Source organism: Ornithorhynchus anatinus, chromosome 17 (genome assembly GCF_004115215.2).
Source record: "Ornithorhynchus anatinus isolate Pmale09 chromosome 17, mOrnAna1.pri.v4, whole genome shotgun sequence".
NCBI lineage: Eukaryota > Metazoa > Chordata > Mammalia > Monotremata > Ornithorhynchidae > Ornithorhynchus > Ornithorhynchus anatinus.
The window spans coordinates 14,422,920-14,443,033 of record NC_041744.1 but is presented as its reverse complement, the minus strand read 5'-3'; the positions used below and the strand labels follow the sequence as shown (position 1 = coordinate 14,443,033).

Here is a 20,114-nt window from a genome sequence, read left to right as displayed (position 1 = left end):
ATCAGGGCTCTGGCAATCGCTACGTGAATTCAGCTGTTCTAGAAAATGCAGGAAGATCTTTAGGCTACTCCACGATGGTATGTGTGGTCAGTGGAAACGGAGATGAAGGGACCGTTACTGACCCTGACAGTCGACCCAGTATAGCTGCCATGCTAGAGGACCGACCAGGGATGTGGAGACTGAGTCAGAATTTACTTCCAACTCACCAGGAAGCCTTTCCACCTCAAAGAGTGCAAGTAGTCACGGTAGAAATAGTATTTATTAAGGGCGTACTATGTGCAGAGTACTACATTGAGTGCTGAGAGAGAATACAGGGGTGGGAATTAGACATAGCCCCTAATGGGCTATGTGGGCAGTGGCTAGCGAGTGGAAAGCAATCTGCTACAAGTCAAAACTCCCCCGCGCTGGGCAGGTGCAGCACGGGAGAAAATCAAGGGTGGAGACTCACGTTTACTGCACAGGAGGCGGCAGTGGTAAACCGCTTCCTTATTTTTACGAAGAAAACTCTACGGATCCGCTATCAGAACGATTGCAGGTGGAGAGCGGGACATTCTGGGAGGGATGTGTCCGTGGTGTCAATATGGGTCGCAAATGACTCGATGGCATAAGACAAGTATTAGCAATAATAATAAAGACCCACAAAGCAATCTGTTACAGTGCAGCATAACTGTAGATGGCTGAGAGACCACTGCAGCAGACAGACCCGCCTGGAGGCAGCAACTAGGAGAGGGGTTACTGTCTTTGAACCAAGATTTTACAAAGATCGGGATACCAAGAGGCAGTCTCATGAACTGTCGCAGACCCTATACTGGTACCTCTACATAGAAATGATGTGGGAGGCGCAGTAGGTCACGGGTTGGTCTTTTCGGCCACGTTCATACTCCCGAATGGAATTTCACCATCAGCAGGGCCATCTTTGAAAAGGAATAGCAGCTGAACAACACCGGGCAGTGCCAGTAATGTGGTCACACAGCAAGCAGCAGTGGTTCTGGGCGTCATCTTTGCTCACTGAGCCGCACACTCATTCATAAGTCAGTGTCACCATTGAACACAATAGTGTTGTTAAATGTGGTCCTTGTCCTCAAGGAGTTTACAGTCTACAGGGAAAGACAGGCATTAAAATAGATTAGAGATTTGGGAAACGTCGGTATATCATTGTTGGTGCCTTCGAGAACGAAGGATATATATCTGTATCTACATACATGAATTTTCCAGGGTTTTTGTGGGGCTTTTTGCCATGGAGGTGTTGAAGGTTTTTCTTTAGTCCTTTTAGGAGTTGACTTCCCATTTCCCAAGTGTCTTGAAACACCTCTCAGACTAAAATGATCCCAAATCCCAATGTTGGCAATTTGTCCCCATGAGTTTTCCCCTGCTCCATGTTGCCGTTCCATCGAAATGCTGATTATAACCCCGTTACATGCTTTAAAAGCAATTTGGGTCGTTTGGAATTTGTTTTAATAATCTGAGTCCTGCTTCAGGAGTCTTACTCCCCTGAACTGGGAGTTTTATCTGGGGGATGTCTTTCAACATTGACTCCCAGCATCATCAGCCTTTTAAGAAGAATGGGATGTTTTGGCTGTGGACCATTTGCAGAGCAACCCCCGGAATGGTCATCCCTGGTTCACTTCTCACTTCGGACCTACTCGTGGTCTCGATTCTTGGGACAATGGGGCGGGATCTTTCTGGTGTGTGATCCGGTAAACGTTAGAGCTCTCGTGTGCATCCGAAATGGAAGAGGTTATTTCTTTGCCTTCCCACCCATGTCATTTTTCAGAGGCGGGTACGTCTAGAAATGAATATAAAACTCATGCCCTCGCCCTCTGGAGGTCCCGATGTCCACCTCAGCCTGAGATGGGAAGTGAACTGAACCCGTCGTGCAGTTTGTTTCGCTGCTTTAGGCAAGGCTTCCGTCCCCTGCGCTTCACTGAGACCCATCTCCACCCCGACCTTCCTTTCCCAAAACACGGAAAGGCCGAAAAGCATTATGATACCCATCTTCCGACCCTTAAATTGGGATTAAACCTGGCCCGTTTCTTCTCCTTTTATGAACTGAGAGCACCTCTCTCTGTCTTTTGCTCATTAGGGGATCGGTCCTGGAACCAGAGGGGACGGTGGAAATCAAATTCCGCAAAAAGGATTTGGTGAAGACCATGCGCCGAGTGGACCCAGTCTACATCCACCTGGCGGAGCGTCTAGGTAGGTCTGGTGGGTCCTCCCAGCAGTACACCGAGTCACTCTGCTGCTTTGAAATGAGAATGTTCTTGGGCTGGGGATGGGGGCAGATGGGGCGTTCGATCGGGTTCACGATGATCTGTATTTACTTATATCCAAATGGTTAAAAAATTTGGGTTGAGTCGCGGTTGTGTGTGGGGAGACTTAATGTATATATATTGTACATTTATATATATATATATGTGCGTGCATTTATATACATATACACATATATATGTGTGTGTGTGTATATATACTATATATATGCATAATGTTTCCTATCTGTAGGCTTCATGGTCTTTTTCTGGGTGACAAATATTGGACAATAGGAAACTGTTCAGGTCCCACTTCAAGAGAACTGATCCTTGGTTTCGATGCTGGCCTTATGGAGCTGTTGAGTGGTAAAAAGAACAAGTGCAAGGCACTCTGAGATTTTGCTTCCACATTTTGTCGGCTAAACTTCTTGTTTAATTCATCAGGCTTCTGATTAGACCGATTATTTCTGAGCATATTGTCAGGTCATTGCCTTGAGGACAGGAGGCTGGATTCTCTGGCCTAGGAAACTTTCTGACTTTGTTCAGGGGTGGAGCTGAAGCAAGAGAGTTCTAAGAGGCCGGTGGGTTGCTCATACCTGATGCGGTCGGTCTTGACACTTGACTGTTTGCTCTGCGGAAGGTGCTTTGTAGCAGTCTCGGGCACTGTGCCTTCAGCAGCTTCTTATTTTTTTATGGTATTTCTTAAATGCTCACTATGTGGCAAACGCTGTTCGAAGCCCTAGGTAGGTACAGGTTAATGAGATCAGACACAGTCCCCGTCCTGCTTGGGGCTCACCGTCTAAATAGGAGGGAGAACAGGCACTTAATCCCCATTTTAAAGTTGAGGAAACTGAGGCACAGAGAAGTTAAGTGACTTCACCCAACAAGCAGTTTGACAGAGCCGGGATTAGAACCCAGGTCCTCTGAATCCCTGGCCCGTGCTTTTTCCTCTAGGCCCCGCTGCTCCCATCTACGACTGCTTTATTAAAGGACCTTTTTGCCCGTCTGTTGCCCCGGCATTCCAGAAATAATTTCTTGCGTCTCTGTAGGGGAGAGGGGGGTGAGAGACCGATTCCCGTGGGGAAGCTCTTCTTTTCAACAAGGGAAACTGGAGAGATGGAAGGAGGCGGAGAATCCGTGGCAGCCCGGTCATCCACATGATAATGTTACCGCCGGGTGGGCCTTTTGAGATCAATTCTATTTCATCACGGTCATCGTCGTTTTTGGAGCACTTTCTGTGCGTAGAGCCCTGTACCAGATATTTGAGAGCATTCGATAGACACGATCCGTGCCCTCAAGATGTTAGTCGTCTCAAGGCCCACCTCAAGCGGCATGGCCTGAGTGGATACGGCCCGGGCCTGGGGGCCGGAAGGTTATTCGTTCTAATCCCGTCTCCGCCACTGGCTGCTGTGTGACCTTGGGCATGTCACTTCACTTCTCTGGGCCTCACTTACCTCATCTGTAAAATGGGGATTAACACTGTGAGCTCCACGTGGGACAACCTGATTTCCTTGTATCTATCCTAGTGCTTAGAAGAGTGCGTGGCACATAGTAAGCGCTTAACAAATACCATCATTATCATTATTACTCTCATTATTATTATTTAAAGTAATCGAAATGGATACTTCCACGGTGGCTTTCCAATGAGTCCCATTCCGGAAAGCTGAACATTGAGAAGCAGCGTGGTTTAGTGGATACAGCACAGGCCTGGGAGTCAGGAGGACCTGGCTTCTAATCCCGACTCTACCGCCGTCTGCCGTGTGAGTCACTTAACGTCTCTGTGCCTCAGTTACCTCCTCTGTAAAATGGGGGTTAAGACTCTGAGTCCTACTTGGAACAGGAACCGTGTCCAACCTGATTACCTGGTGTCTATCCCGATGCTTAGGACAGTGCCTGGCAAATAGTGAGCGCTTAACAAGTACCAGTGGGAAAAAAAAAAACCAAAAAACAGACCGCTGCTCTGCTCAGTGCTACTGGATGAGAAGGGAGATAACCTGTTACACTTACTGCCTTTGGGTCTTGTGTGATGATATTGTTTACAGGAAAGCCCATCTATTGCAAGAACTGCCATTAGGAAATAACCTCACACAACTCTGACTTGAGCCCGCCCGATCCCGTTATTTAATCAAATCCCAAAATGCTGTGGAACAAAGCCCCCCACCTCCCTCAAAAAAGAAGACCATGTCAAAGTTGTCGCTTGAAAATCTACTGCCCACTGTGGTGGCTGGGTGTTGCTTTTTTTTTTTCTTTTCTTTCTTTCTTTCCCTAAACAGGATAATTACTCCCAACCAACTCCATACACTTTAATTAAAATGACTGCAGCACAAGAGCAAGTCACTTACAACGGAACACAGAGAGAGCTCTAAAAGCTTCAGCCACTGATAAGCATCTCCCTTAGATGGCTCATAATTGCTCCCAGCACCGGGCGATCATCGCTGTTGTTTTGCCACTAATTCTGTACAAAAGGCAGCAAAGCCCAGATTGCAGGACGCAGCGAATTGCATAATTTTTTTTGCTGGTTTTCTTTCTGGCCAATTTAAAATTTGTCAAAGTCGGTCTTCTTCTGGATCACTGCCCTTTGATATTTCGCGCACTCCATTTGCCACAAACAAGCCGCGGGGCCGCAGTTCATGCTGACTCCAGCAGAAGCAGAGAGAGCTCCATTTATCTTACACTGCCTGCTGAATTCTTACTCATTAACTGGGGGTTCACTGCCTCTTTTTAACCCCTGAATGGCTGCTATCATCTCGGGATCCAGTGAATGGCGGGACGGGAGAGCCTCTCCAAACCCTCAAGGGATTGGGCGCTAAAGCTCTTCGGGGCGGAGGTGATCTTTCTCCAAAAGTCGAGACCCTGCTCCCACCTTCACTCCCTCCGGCTTTTTCGACTCCAGCGTGGGGGAGGTGACGGATATTTAATAATTCGATGTAAATCATCTCGTTATCAACTTTACATCGGGGTTGAGGAAATCCAGCTTTCTCTGACTTCGAACCCGGTGACACCTGGAAGGGCAGAAACCGCTGACTGCGGAGCAGGCGGTCGAGCCCTGACCTTGCCCAGGGTGGAAACGAGGCGGGCGGAGCAAGAGGCCCCTCGAAAGTGAAACGGGGGCCTGGGTCAGGGCCCCGTGATCCCGGCGGCCCGGGATCACGGGGCCCCGACCCCTCTATCTCCAAATGCTCGTTCGGCAAGTTTGGGCTAACACCCCTCGTTCGTTCCCAGCCCGGGGATCTAAAGCGGGAAAGGCCTCCCGAGCACGTGGTCTTACAGCGAGGCATAACGAGCCTGGCCTCCTCAGACCCCGGGACTGCATCCCCGGATGTCACCCCGTCAGCGTCTGGGCCTCCGTTAGGGTAAACGCGATTTCCCTTCCCTCCGGAAATAGATCGTTACCGAACACATCAGATGAGCATTAGCTCACGTTCTCGATCTCACCCGGCCCCGAACGATTACAACAGAGCCAACCGTGTACTGGACCTGTTTAGACCAGGCGGGGCTCAGGTTCCGCTAACCAATCGGATCTCACGTACTCCGGTAAGTGCATCGCTTCCCCAAACAACAGCCCCTCGAAAGGACGAAGAACAATATTGTTCTAGATTTCTCACCTCACTTCCCCCTCAGAACTTTAATTCTGAGAGGAAGCGATCCCGTTTAGCATTCTTAAGTAGCCGGGGGCAGGGGCTAGCCGAGTCTCTTTGAAAGATTTTAACGGGGAATATATGCAACAGTGCAAACATTTACTGCTTGCTAAAGTTCAGGGAACAATTACACAGTAAATTGATATGATCCGAGGTAAACATATCTCCGCTTGTTACCCGAACCATTTGGAGACTTTCCTGTCGGACGCGGAAGCCTCGGGAAGTCCTTTTGAAGCTTGGGGTCGGCTTCTCGGGCCCACTGGTTCCGGAAGGTCATGGCTTGCTCTGGGTCGACGCCGTTCTGGTGTTCCTTTGTGTTTCCTGGGGACGCGTTGTCTGAGAGATTCTGAGTGAACTGGTTCTGGCCTTTGACGAGGCTATCGTTTGTGATTCTGGCCTCCGCTTAGGAGCTGCGGTAAGAAAGGCCAGGCCACTGAAGAAGTAAAAGGCCTTCCTAACAGAAATGTTCTTAAGCGAGGGTGTCCCGCGGTGGTGTCGTCTCCAGGGTCTTCACCCCTGTTGCCCGAAGGAAATAAAATCGATGTACGGGGGAAGAGGCCACAGCTGGAAACCCAAAATTGGAATAAAGGGGAATCTCCTCCTCCCTCCTTTCTGCCCTCCTTCCCCAGGCCTTGCCTCACCAGGTTTGAGGAGGAGGTCGGGGGAAGCCCGCTCTGCTTAGGAGGTGCCTCTGCCCATCGTCTCTGGTAGCCTGCTGGCCAGGCAGCCCGACACTTAACCGCCGTGCACTGGGACCCATCACCTTCGACCTAAGCTCGCTTTAGAACTGACCAGATTGGGCTTGCTGCCTGGTGGTGTGAATCCATGACGCCTCTAGTGTCTACCAGTGACTCCCATATTATTGTCCGTAAGCTCGGTTTGGGCGGGGAATGTGTCTGTTATAGCGTACGTTGCTCAGTACGGTACTCTGCGCACGGTAAGCCCTCAGTAAATGCGATCGACCGCCTGACTCCCTAAAGGACATCAAGACCGCGTTGCCGTCGGACCTTCTCTGGCTGGCGAGGAGAGGCCTGGGGAAGGAGAGCAGAAGGTAGGGAGGAGGAGATTCCCCTTTATTCCAACCTTGCGGGGAGGCTCAGTGGATCCTTATTCTTATTTTAGGGAGGGGCCCGAGGAAAGAGGCTTGCGTGCCCCGGATCGGGCACTCAGAGCAGTCGAGAGGGCCGAGACTGGTGGGCCTGCTAACCCACTCAGCTCTGAGCTGAAGGGGAGAAGAGCCAGGACTTCGCTCAAAGGAGGTTGGTTCCAGCAGGAGCCAGATTAATAATGTCTGTCAGGAAGGCTGGGGGTTCTGGCTCTGCTCCGGTTGATACAACCCGACAGGCTGAGGCGGAAGGCGGGACTCTCCCTTGCCTGTTTAGCGGCACGTTTCCCCCTAGGATGACCTGTTGGGAGCATCTGTGCTGGGCAAAGAGCGAGAGATGATGGAAAGCAAGATGAGCTTTTATTTCCTGAGGATGAACATGATCAACGCCTGCCTACAGCAGTGTGGCCTAATGGATAGCCCACGGACCTGGGCGTCAGAATGGCCTGGGTTCTAATCCCAGCTTGCCACTTGTCTGCTCTGTGACCTAGGACAAGTCACTTCACTTCTCTGGGCCTCAGTTACCTTATCTGTAAAATGGGGATTGAGACTGCGAGCCCCACATGGGACAGGGACTGCGTCCAACTGGTTCTGCTGCTATCCGCCCCCGCGCTTGGTCCGACGCCTATCACCTAGTAAGCACTTAACAAATATCACCATCCTTATTACTAGTAGTATTTTTTAGAAAATCAAAAGCAGCTGCCCTTAGAGGGACTAAGGATTATGAGGCGGCATCCGAAGTGTCTCAAGGAGGGGTGGCACGTTACCCATTTGTGACGGCCACTGGATCACAGGCCCCGCCCGTGCCTTACCTGGCCACCGTGCGACCAAGGGAGCCTTTGGCTTGGCTTTAAACACCTTGTAAACACTTTCGTGTTGAGAAGCAGCGTGGCTCAGTGGAAAGAGCCCGGGCTTGGGAGTCAGAGTTCATGGGTTCGTATCCTGACTCTGCCACTTGTCAGCTGTGTGACTGTGGGCAAGTCACTTGGCTTCTCTGGGCCTCAGTTACCTCATCTGTAAAATGGGGACAAAGACTGTGAGCCTCACGTGGGACAACCTGATTAGCCTGTATCTACCCCAGCGCTTAGAACAGTGCTCTGCACATAGTAAGTGCTTAACAAATACCAACATTATTATTATTATCATCATGTAATCGGCACCGGGCAGGCAGAACCCTTTTCTTATCATCTTTTCATAGTTTTTGATGATATTTAAGTGCTTACCTTGTGCCAGGCCCACTGGGATACTAATCAGGTTGGACGTAGCCCATGGCTTACGTGGGCTCACAGTCTTCATCCCCATTTTACAGATGAGGTAGCTGAGGTGCAGAGAAGTCATGTGACTTGCCCAGAGCCACACAGCAGACAAGTGGCAGAGGAAGAGCGGTAGTAATAGTCATCATCGTCGTCACAGTGGTGCTTGTAGCAGGAGTATTTATTAAGTGCTTTCTGTGTGCTGAACGCTAAGCGCTGGGAGAGACTAGGTGGGAATTAATAATAATGTTGGTATTTGTTAAGCACTTACTATGCGGTTCTAAGCGCCGGGGGAGATACAGGGTCATCAGGTCGTCCCACGTGAGGCTCACAGTCAATCCCCACTTTACAGATGAGGTAACCGAGGCCCGGAGAAGTTAAGTGACTCGCCCACAGTCACACGGCTGACGAGTGGCAGAGCCGGGAGTCGAACCCATGACCTCTGACTCCGAAGCCCAGGCTCTTTCCACTGAGCCACGCTGCTTCCCCAATTAGACACGGCCCCCGTCCCTCGGGCGGCTTACGATCTGAGAGTGTGGTCTGAAAGGGGAAGGCTGAGACGCAGGAGTGGAGAGATTTGTCCGGAGCCGTACGGAGAGGCCGAGGAGTTGTGCCTTCCAACCAGAGCCCAGCCGGGGGGAAGAAACTGTAAGCCCATCATTGGGCAGGGATTGTCCCTACCTGTTGCCGAACTGCAGATTCCAAGCGCTTAGTACAGTGCTCTGCATATAGTAAGCACTCAATCAATACTATTGAATGAAAGAAAGAAAAGTCTGCCCGGGGAAGCTGTTCCCACCTCCCCGGAGAGAAGCGGCGTGGCCTATTGGAAAGAGCGGAGAAGTGGGCGTCAGGAGATCCGGTTCCTCATCGCGGCTCTTCCAATTGTCCTCTCAGTGACCTTTAAACAAGTCACTTAACCTCCCTGGGTCTCAGTTTCCTCATCTGTAAAAATAGGGATAAGGACCCTATCCTCCCTCCCCCTTAGACTGGGAGCCCTTTGTGTGCCTAGCACGGTGACTGATCCGCTTATACACCGTCTACCCCAGGGTTCAGAACAGTGCTTGGCACACGGTAAGCACTTCACCAGTGCCACAGCTGTCGTCGTCGATGTTGTTGTCAACAACCTGGCATCAGGGGACGCTGAAAGACCCAACTGGGTCTTGAACAAACAGCGAGTTCCGGAGGGTCACAAGTTGACCGAGCCCTTGAACCCCTTGGGAGGGAGAACTTGTCGCAGGGGGTTCTCTGAGCCACGTTTTCCAAATAGTACTTTTGCTCCCCTTGGAGTTCCCTGATTATTTTGTTTTTCCATCTTTTTGGTGCCTGTGCACATTTCTCTTCCTCCCCCACTACCTCAGGTCCTCTGCTGTAGCACCAAAGGTCAGGTCGGGGCAGGGCCCGGGCTGGAAACCAAGCAAGTCCCTAGAAATCTGTCCCAGGTTCCTAAGAAGAAGTGGGGTCCAGTGGAAAGAGCTCAGACGTGGGAAGCAGAGGACCCGGGCTCTAATCCCAGCTCCGTCATTTGCCCGCTGTGTGATCGTGGGCACATTACTAATTCCTATTCTGCCTCAGTTTCCTCATCTGTAGAATGGTGATTCCATACCTGTCCTCTTTCCCACTTCCCTGTTTCCCCTCCTTCTGACATTATGAGCCTCAAGAGGCACGGGGATGGTGTCCAACCTGATTATTTTGTATCTACCCCGGTGCTCGGCACATAGAAAGCAATTAAATACCATTTCTATTATCATCATTATTACTAATAAGAACTCCAGTTACAATTTGGGTCCCTTTGCCGCAGGTTCTTCCTCCTCTTCATATTGGCTTTGTTCTTTCCCCTTGATTCCCCCCACGGGATCTATTTTTATTTGTATCGATGTCAGTCTCCCCCCCTCTAGACTGTAAGCTCCTGGTGGGCGGGGAATCTGTATATCGTACTGTACTCTCCCAAGCGCTCAGTACAGTGTTCTGTGCACAGTAAGCGCTCAGTAAATGCGAATGAGTGAATGTGGGTTTATTAATGTGAGATTATTATTAATCTCACACAATAATAGACAGGCTATACCTGTTTTACCCAGGGACCTGAGGGACAAACCCCCTGGAAGCATTATCTAGAAAGAATTATCATCACTGTTTACGCGTATAAATTATTTATTAGGCTATTGTTTTTGTCTCCCTTCAGAGAGACTTCCCAATAGGAAATCCATTCACATGCAAAAGCGATTATGTAGATCCCTTAGCAGCAGTTCAGTAACATATTCCTGATGTTGCCGAGACTGGGATCGGAGGTTAGGGGTGGGTTAGTGTCTGATGGTAAGAAGTATCCAGAGGACTTTAGGATCAAGCCTGGTTGTATTCCATTTTCATTACCTGTGTGCCACATTATAAGACTTTAATCAGCCTAAGCAAATGAATCTTCTGCTGGATAAGGAGGAGGAGATCCCCATAAAAGTTGAAAATTCAATCTGGATAAATGCTAAATTACAGCCTTTAGCCAAATGCTTTTACTACTTGGCAGATGAGTGATTTTCCTCAGTTCCGGGTGGCAAACAGCAGAGGGGAGTGGTCTGTGTGGAGCCATAAAATGAGGGAGTGGAGAGCGGGATCGGGAACCACTGATCAGATCCTGAGTTCCTCGAGGTTTGGGACTCTCTTGTTGTCGTCCCCTGTTGTGTGTTACTGAGCACCTGGTTGAGTACTGGGTACAAGGAAGGCATTCGGTGAACACTGAGGGTAAGGCTGGTGATATCAGCATTACTACTTTCTCCTACTACTGCGCACTCGCTGTGCCCCGATCTCACCTAGCCTGGAACTCCCTCTCCCTCCTTAGGTGCCAGACCGCCACTCTTTCCACCTTCGAAGCACAATTAAGGGCATATCTTCTCCCCGAGACCTTCTTTGTTATGTGGATTTTGGTTTTGGAGCGTTGTTTTTTAACGGTATTCAAGTGCTTACTATGTGCCAGGCACCGTTCTGAGCGTCGGGGTAGATCCAGGAGAATCAGGTTGGACCCAGTCCCTGTCCCACATGGGGCTCACAGTCTTCCCCGGCTCACTCCCCCTTCTGCGTCATCTATGCGCTTGGATCTGCGACCTGTCGACATTTGATATCCGCCCCAACCCCACGGCATTTGTGTACGTATCTTTAAATTATTATAAGTTATTTATTCATATTAATGTCTGTCTCTCCCTCTAGACTATAAACTCATTATGGGCAGGGAAAGTGCTGCTAATTCGGTGGTATTACTCTCTCCCAAGCGCTTAAAACGGTGCTTTGCACATCGTAGGTGCTCATTTAATACCACTGATTGATCGATCGATCGATCGATCGATTAATCAGCAGTAGGGTTCTGCCCGCCCATACTCCTCCCTCAGCTCCCTTTTTGAAGGCACACAGCCCAACCGGACAGCAGTGAAAGCAGCACTAGGGAGGAAAGGTCAAAGGATGCATGTGGAAACGTGATCTTCCCTCCGTCAAACTCATCCTCGCACCCTCGGTGCTGCTGCTGCACTTCATTCAGTTGTATTTAGTGAGCGCTTACTGTGTGCAGAGCACTGTACTACGCGCTCGGAAAGTGCAGTTCAGCAACAAATAGAGACGATCCCTACCCATAACAGGCTAACAGTCTGGAAGGGGGGAGACAGGCATCAAAACAAGTAAACAGGCATCAAGAGCATCAATATAAGTAAATAGAATTATAACTATGCACAGCATTAATATAATAGAATTATAAATATGTACATATATACACAAGTGCCGTGGAGGGGCAGGGGGTAGAGCAAAGGGAGCAATTTTGGGGTGATGGGGTGGGGAGGGGGAGCAGAGGAAAAGGGGGGCTTAGTCTGGGAAAAGGGAGGCTTACTTCAGGGGAGTAAGACATGGGCAGGGCGATCAGCAATTCACAGCACCTTTCTCCTTTTGTTAAAAAAAAAAAAAAAAAAATGATGGTATTCGTTAAGCACATACTACGTGCCGGGCACCGTTCTGAGCGCTGGAGTAGAAATGAAGTAATCAGGTTGGATGCGGTCCATGGCCCTCATGGGGCTCAAAGTCTTAATCCCCCTTTTACGGAAGAGGGAACTGAGGCACAGAGAAGTTAGGCGACTTGCACAGGATCACACACAGACAAGAGGCGGAGCCGGGCTAAGAACCCAGCTCCACCTGACTCCCAGGCTCGGGCTCTGTCCTGCTTCTCGAGACCCCACGTCTATTCCGTATGAACACGCGCACAGAAAAAGGCTGTTCCTGTTGAGTCATGTTTAACGTTAGCATCTCCTGGCACTGTTTTCTCATTTCTCACAAAGCCTTTGCTCAGAAACAGCCTCTCATTTCTTAATAGCAGCATGCCATGCTGGTTTTCGGCTGGCGTGCAGCTTTGTCTGAGGGTCTGTGCGTACCGAGTCCTCGAAACGTTCCCTCCGTCCTCCTTGCCGCTGCTCTCCCAGTTTCAGCTCTCCAATTTAGCGGTCATCCGGCTATCCTGCCGTCGTTCATTCTCTTGGTCAGCCGCCCGGCGGAGCTGTAGGCGTGGCGTCGGTAGGAGGAGGCTGTTCCGGAGTTCGTCTGCCGTCTTGTTCTGCCATCTTGATGGCCTGGCAATCCAACGCCGCTCCAACAGCCCGATGTGGAGGCTGTGTGGGGTCCAGGTTTCCAAGGCCTGGAGGAGGTTAGGGCGGCACTAAAGCTCCGGAGACCTTTAGTTTGGACCGGAGCCCGAGAGAGCCTGCCCGTGCCGCCCGACTCTGAAAGTCCCCCGGAGGATGAGCCAGCCTTCTTGAATCACTTCCGTACTTCCTTGCCTGGGCGTCGGTCAGAGATTTGAGCGGCTAAATGCCGGAACGGTTTTTAGCTCGGTGCCGCCGACATAAATTTGCGTTGGTGTATGTGGCTTCTCCGGTGTGGGCCGATCGATGCCTCAACTCCGTTTCCTTTAGACTCGGCCTGAAACGTCGGGCTGATTTGGTGAGACCGTTTAAGACGAGCTGCCCGTCTTGGCGGGTGTGTGGCTTTAGATGCGGTTATCTGCTTACAGCAATTCTCTAATGACTGTAGGGCTAATGCACAGGGTCTTTTGAGGTGGAAGAGTTTCCTAGAGATGGAGAAGCCTATCTAACACCTTCTTATCCCATCTTTCGTCGTGGCTACAGGTAGAACGGGATCAGGGCAACTACACATCTCTGCTTTAGTCCTTTTGCAGTGGGCAGTCAATCAATCGGTGGGATTTATCGAGCACTTAATGTGTGCAGAGCACTGTACCGAGCGCTCGGGAGCGTAGGGTACAACAGAATCAGCGGATCCGTTCCCCGCCCGTGAGGAATGGATGGGACAAGGCGCAGTCTGCTCTGCCCAGGCCGTCACGGAGCAACCTCGGGCCCTAGAGGAATTTTTCAGAGTACTTAAGGTGTGCTAAGTGATTTCCGGATCTTCTGCGGGCACGTAGTCCGTAAGGTTGTGGCAGTTCCCACACTCGTGTACCCTTGGTGTGACCGGCAGAGTCAGAGAGTGTTCGATCTGTTGTTCGACCGTCTGTGCTTAATAATAATAATAATGTTGGTATTTGTTAAGCGCTTACTATGTGCCGAGCACTGTTCTAAGCGCTGGGGTAGACCTAGGGGAATCAGGTTGTCCCACGTGGGGCTCACAGTCTTAATCCCCATTTTACAGATGAGGGAACTGAGGCACAGAGAAGTGAAGTGACTTGCCCACAGTCACACAGCCGACAAGTGGCAGAGCTGGGATTTGAACTCATGAGCCCTGACTCCAAAGACCATGCTCTTTCCACTGAACCACGCTGTGCTTGTAGTAATGCAGGAGTTACTGATGTCTGGGAAGGCTCTCCACAAAAAGAGATGTAAATGAATATAAGCCTCTTCACGAACTAGTTCAGCAATAGAAGCTGACAGTAAGCCTGAAAAGAGCCAAGGCTACGTTCCAGCCCGAACCAGAGAAGCCGGCAAAGATTTTCTTCGGCAACCCGGACGTTAATGCCGTCCCCCAGTTCTGTTACCCAGTGCGTGAAGAGGCGAAGTTAAAGAAACAAAACGGAATCATGAGGCCCAATGAATGCTTTAGGGGATTGACCAGAAGGGAGCATTAGGCAGATATTTGTATCTGCTTCACAAATACCATAATCATTATTGTTATTAAGCAAAAGTGAAGTGTGGCCCCGGAGACGGGGAGGTGAGCGAGGAGGCCGAGGCAGTCTGCAAAATTACGATAAGTGCTTGGACCGGCGTGGCGGGCGTTGGGTGGCGAAGGGGTGAATTCCAGAGCTGTTCTCGTCTTAGCGTTGTCGTCGCCGTGGTCCATCAGCTGTACGCTTCCTTAGGAGCTTGTGAGTGGGGACTGCTCCTCTAGTATGCCGTTAGCTTCCCCTCTGACCTTTCTCTTGGCCAACAGCTTAGGAAGCGCTCTGAGGTTCGTGCCTGGACGACGAAACAGGTGTTTAACAATCCGACCCCGGATGCCGGACGGGCTCGGGGTCGTTGGGGGCTGGGATGGGGGTTTCCTTGATTTTCCCAGTCTCACCCCGATTCGACACGCTGGAAAAGTTCTTCTGTTTATCGGCCGGGATTCCGCCAACGTTAACGATCCGCCTTCACAAAAAGCACTTTGTAGTCGTGACGTCGTGAATGTGTCCGGTCCCGGCATCCACTAACTAGTTATCGGGGGCTGCTGGGCACGTTCATTTGTTCAACCCGATTAGCCGCTATTAGACGAATTGTTTCTCCGAGAGAAGTATTCTTGCGGCCGTCCCCGCCCCACCCAACCCACGTCCCCTTCTCTCTGCTCGGCCCTCCAGGGTCGAATCCTAGAATGGGACACCCGCCCTCTCCGTGTAGCGTCGCTGTTTGTTAAAAGAGCCGGCTTTCTCGAAAAACCCCGGGGCTTCATGATCTGGCTAGAAAAGAAAACCATTCCAAGATATTTAATTGTATAGAGGGCTTTCGGGATTGATCGGGAGCTTAGCATTTTACAATAGTCCAGTGACTAAGAAATGCTCCTGACAAACGATCGATGATAGGATAATCACTCCTTATCCCCCTCCTCATTCTTCCCTTCTTTCTTTCGGGAGAACAGGGTTCAGAAGTCAAAAATCTTTATAGACGCCGCTTTTAAATTAAGCAGAAAATAGACATTGACATATTTGTTAATCTCTCCTAAATCATTCCCGGGCCCAGCTGCTTTGCTGGTACTAGGAGAGAGTGGCCCTCACTGGGGAATACACGAACCTCACGAGGCTGGGGTCACCTTTCATTTTATTTAAAAAAAAATAAAATACAAAATCTGTAACTGTACAAATCAACCACCCTACCGTAAATCTTGGCCACTTTGTACAAATCAGATGAAAGGAAACCGTGGGCATCTATGATTCTAACCTCTCCTTCCCTCCTCCGGTATCGTCGGGGAGAAGTTAGGAAATGCTTCGTCGATCTAGACCTTAGAAACTGAGTGGGATTCCTCCGGTTCTCGGGAATCGAGCGGAACTGTGAAATTCCAATGGCTTTCGGATCGTCATCTTCCGCCCGCTCGGGGGGTGGGAAATAGCATGATCTGGTGGATAGGGCACGTGTCTGGCAGTCGGAAGGACCGGGGTTCTAATTCCGGCCCCGTCGCTTGCCTGCTGTGTGACGTTGGGCAAGTCACTTCGCTTTCTCTGGGCCTCAGTTCCCTCATCTGTAAAATGGGGATTAAGACAGGGATTAGAACCCGCGACCTTCTGACTCCCAGGCCCGCGCCCTAGCCACTCCGCGCCATGCTCACGCGTGCCGAGGCCAACTCGCGGCCCCCCCCCCCGGTCGGGAAGGGGATCGGGAGGCGGAATGGAGGGGCAACGGAGGGGTGCGGAGAGCACCGTTCCGTCCGGGGCCCTCGTTTGACCGAGTTTGCGGGCTTCTGAAATCAAAGCGAGATTGAGTCATAAGTATAGACGGCTACGGTGAATGCGTCTGTGCCGCCGGAGAAGCCTTCTCCGACCGGCTGAGTTCTCGGGGGGAGAACGCGCGGGAAGACTTGCTTTTGAAGACGATTTTTATTGAGAGTCCATCTCTGGGAATCTGGCAACGAGCCGCGATCCGACGGAGCTGCGGCACATGCGAAAGCGGGCAGGAGGAGGCCTGCGAGCCCTGCCCGGGAAGGGCACTGGTCCTGGCCCGCGGAAGCCCGTGGAGTAACTCTGCCAGGCGGGGTCCGAATAAGCCGATCATTCTCTGACTTTCTGAAGCGATCAGCGCTTCCGCGTTTGGAAAGCAACAGATGAGAAGTCAGGTTGGACACGGGAGGGAAAACTCCCAAATGGGCTAAGTGGGGAGGCAGAAACTGTGGACTATCAACCCCGGCAGTCGGAGAAAGATCCGAGTGGGGACCCCCGGCTACCCTGGTCGAGGGTGAGGAGGAGGAAGAGGGGCCGGTCGTTCCCCTGTTCCCTGCTACTCCGCTGACCTCTGCTGTTGGTCCTGTGAAAAGAGCCCTTCTCTGGACATCAGGAGCCCCGGGTTCTAGCCTCGGATCTGCCTGACGCGGGCCGGGGTGGGGAAAGACGGCTCGTGCGTTCTGCAGTGGGCTGCGCCCCTGCCGTCCGGTCTCCCGTTGCGCTCCGTACCCCGGCGGGAACCCGACTGGCAGAGACGAGAGCGTGCCGTGCTGGCCGCGCCTGAGCCACCAACGCTCCTTCCAGTTCCTCGGCGCCCATTCCCATTCCCGAGGCCTCCGGACCGCGGCCCGTCATCCCATCATCACTTCACTCTCCTCCCGGGCTCTTCCCTGACCGGTCGGAAAGGCGCCCGTTTCCCAGGCAGTGAGTTTTTCCTTGGATCCCAACCCCACGCGTCTGCTTGCGAATAATGTTTACGAGCTCGTTTTCGGTCTTTATTTCCCGAGTTGGTGCCACGGGCTAATTCAGCACAAGATTCGAATGGCGTAAAAATGTGTTCGCTCCATTCTTCCACACCGTGTCTTCACCACGTGTTTCGGACGGAGCACTTTTAAGGAGTGTGCTCCCGACGACCCGTGTTTGGGTCAATCGCGTGTCTTTCACCTGTTAACGGTGGCGTTGGTTAAGCGCTTCCTATGTGCCAGGCACTCTGCCGGGCGCTGCGGTGGATACAAGCAAATCGAGTTGGACACAGTCTCGATTCGCATTCTTCCAAATGCTCAGAACGGTGCTCCGCACACAGCAGATGCTCAGTCAGTACTCTCGATCGAGCGGTATAGAACACGATGTGACGGCGGAAGAAACGGTTTGCGTTTTGCACGTGGCGAAGGGGGACCTTAAATAACCTCGTCGGCCTTCCTCTCCTGTGCGCCGTCCCTCTCTTCCACGTGTTTATCGGCCGGGCCGTCAAAGGGCCTCGGGTCAGAGTCCCGCCCAAGAAGGCCAATCTGGGATCCACCCCCACCAGCTGGGCCAGAAGCGAGCCGGGGCGGAGCCGGCCTGGAACTTTCCGCCATAGATGCCGCACGTACGCATTTGCCAGTTGAGTTTCTTGAGACCTGGCCGAACAGACCACAGGGTAACGGTGAAGGCACACGTCGGCACCCCTCCATCACCAGCGGCCACACGGCACGGGCCACGGTTTGACGCCGACCGCGCCTCCCCCCTTCCGAAACGGAGGGTGGACGGACTGGCGTCGGGCCTTGCCACGCTGGCCCGAGACTCACCAGGCTCAGCTCTGTGTCGGCCTCCCTCGGCCCAGCTCAGCCCCTCCCGTAGAGGAAGACGTCGCCCCTTTCTCCTTCCGTACAGCTCGGCTCTCCTCCCCGGGCAGGCAGCCAGACTGTCGATCAGTCAGCCCTAGTTATGGAACACTTTGGGCGGAGCTGTCCTGAGCGCTTGGGAGACTGCGGTATAACAGGCGGTAGACACGATCCCTGCCCAAAATGAGCCTGCAGTCTAGAGGAGGAGAAAGTAAAATAAGTTACGGATATGGACGTAAGCGGCAGCAACGTGGCCTAGTGGAAAGAGTACGGGCCCTGGGAGTCTAATCCGGGTTCTGCCAGTTGCCTGCTCGGGCAAGTCGCTTCATTTCTCTGAGCCAGTTTCCTCATCTGTAAAATGGGGGATCGATACCTGTCCCCCCTCCCACTCAAGTCCGTGAGCCCCGTGGGGGGCAGGACGGCGACCGGTGCGATTAACTCGTGTCTACCCCGGCGCTTAGGACGGCGCACGACACGTAGCGAGCGCTTAACAGATGCCACCGTCGTCGTAAGCGCCGCGGGGCCGAGGTGAATATAAATTGCCTAAAGAGCGTATACGCTGTGGACCCCAGTCTGACAGAGGGAAAGAATTTAGATGGACAGAGCCACCCCTGGGACGCCATTGATACCAGCGGGGGTTTTCATCCCTTTTGGAGAGGTGGGATCTCACACCGACCCTCCAGCTTTCAATAGGGCGACCGGTGGGCTTTTTTGCCCCCGCCCCCGCCGGTAGCAGGAGTGAGTAACTGCGGCGGCGAAAAGCCGTCCACCGAGCTACCGCCGGAAACGCCGACCCGGCTCCGATCGGGTCGGCTGGCGCTCGTTCACGGCCAGAGGTGTCCGAAGGCGAGACTGGAGCCTGTGGCGTAAGGCGACGTTACAGGAGGGGAGGGGAGGGGAGGAACGGAGGTCGGCACGGCGGACAGCGTGGGGGTCCGGTGGGTCTGTGGTCTCCTTCTTCATCCTTCAGGGCCCGGGGCCCCCCAGCCCGGGATTCTGGGTGAGGTTGGCCGAGGACCGGGGGCATCGAGGGGGCCTAAAAGAAAGGGGTGCAGAGCCGAGCCGGGCCAGCCTGGCCGGAGCGGTTTCCCCTCGGCTAAAAGGCGGTCGGTCCCTTGGGTTTACTGAGCGCTTACTGTGTGCAGAGCTCTGTCCCGAGTTCTTGGGGGGAGTACAGCATAACGCTCTAACAGACGCATTCCCCGCCCCGGAGCCCCTGACGGACAGACCGGCTTATTTCTGTGTCCAGGCACCCCAGAGCTCAGCCCCGCCGAGCGGAAGGAGCTGGAAGCCAAGCTGAAGGAGCGGGAGGAATTCCTCACTCCCATCTACCACCAGGTCGCCGTGCAGTTTGCCGACTTGCATGACACGCCGGGCCGGATGCAGGAGAAGGGGGTCATTAACGTAAGTACGACGGTTCCCTTTCGATTTTGCCCTCTTGTCTTTTTTTTTTTTTTTAATGGTACTGAAGCACTTACATTGTGCCAAGCGCTGTTCTAAGCAACAGAGATAGAGTCATCGGGTGGGATGCCGTCCCGTTCCGCACGAAACTCACAGCCTAGGTAAGAGAGAGGATTTCATTCCCATTTTACAGATGACTGAGGTACAGAGAAGTTAAGTGACCTACCCGGGGTTTCTCGGCAAACACGTGGCAGAGCCGGATTTAGAGCGCAGTTCCCTTGACTCCCAGCCTCCGGGCTTTTTCCACCAGCTGCGCTGCTTCTCTGCTGCGCGCCGGGGGCCGTCAGGCACCCCTCAATCATTTTGTCCCCTCGGTACGATTCATTCGTGTTTCGATTCATTCAGGGACCGAATCTTGCACCCGGGAAAGCCGAACGTAAGGTCAGACAGCTGCCCGTCAAACTCTTTTGAGGGCAGGGATTGTGCCTGCCGACTCTTCTGTACTGTTCTAGGTGCTTAATACAGTGCTGTGGACAGAGGAAGCACCCATAAATACCGAGATCCTCTCCCACCCTCTCCAGATGTTCTCATTTAATATCGTCCGGACGGGGCCGCCGTACACGTGGGAGACGCCGAGATAGTTTGGGGAACGGCAGGAATTGGTCTGGGTTTTGTTTTTTTTTTTTTCCAGTTCCGTGGCCTAGGCCATTCTCCATGGTTTCCGGTGCCCGTTCCGGGACAAGTAACATAAAGCTAGAGGCTTGTTACCCGAGTCACC

The 20,114-nt window shown here is 52.3% G+C and overlaps 1 protein-coding gene across 8 annotated transcripts in view; it reads left to right on the top strand.

Annotated features, from left to right (window-relative positions):
- The window catches only part of ACACA (acetyl-CoA carboxylase alpha), a 258,984-nt gene that overhangs the window by 223,909 nt on the left and 14,961 nt on the right, over positions 1-20,114 (top strand). For all 8 annotated transcript variants that reach the window (XM_029082675.2, XM_029082678.2, XM_029082676.2 and 5 more), the window contains 2 exons: positions 2,084-2,196; positions 19,185-19,339. In XM_029082675.2, the coding sequence (XP_028938508.1) occupies positions 2,084-2,196; positions 19,185-19,339 (268 nt within the window). The remainder of the gene's footprint in view (positions 1-2,083; positions 2,197-19,184; positions 19,340-20,114) is intronic.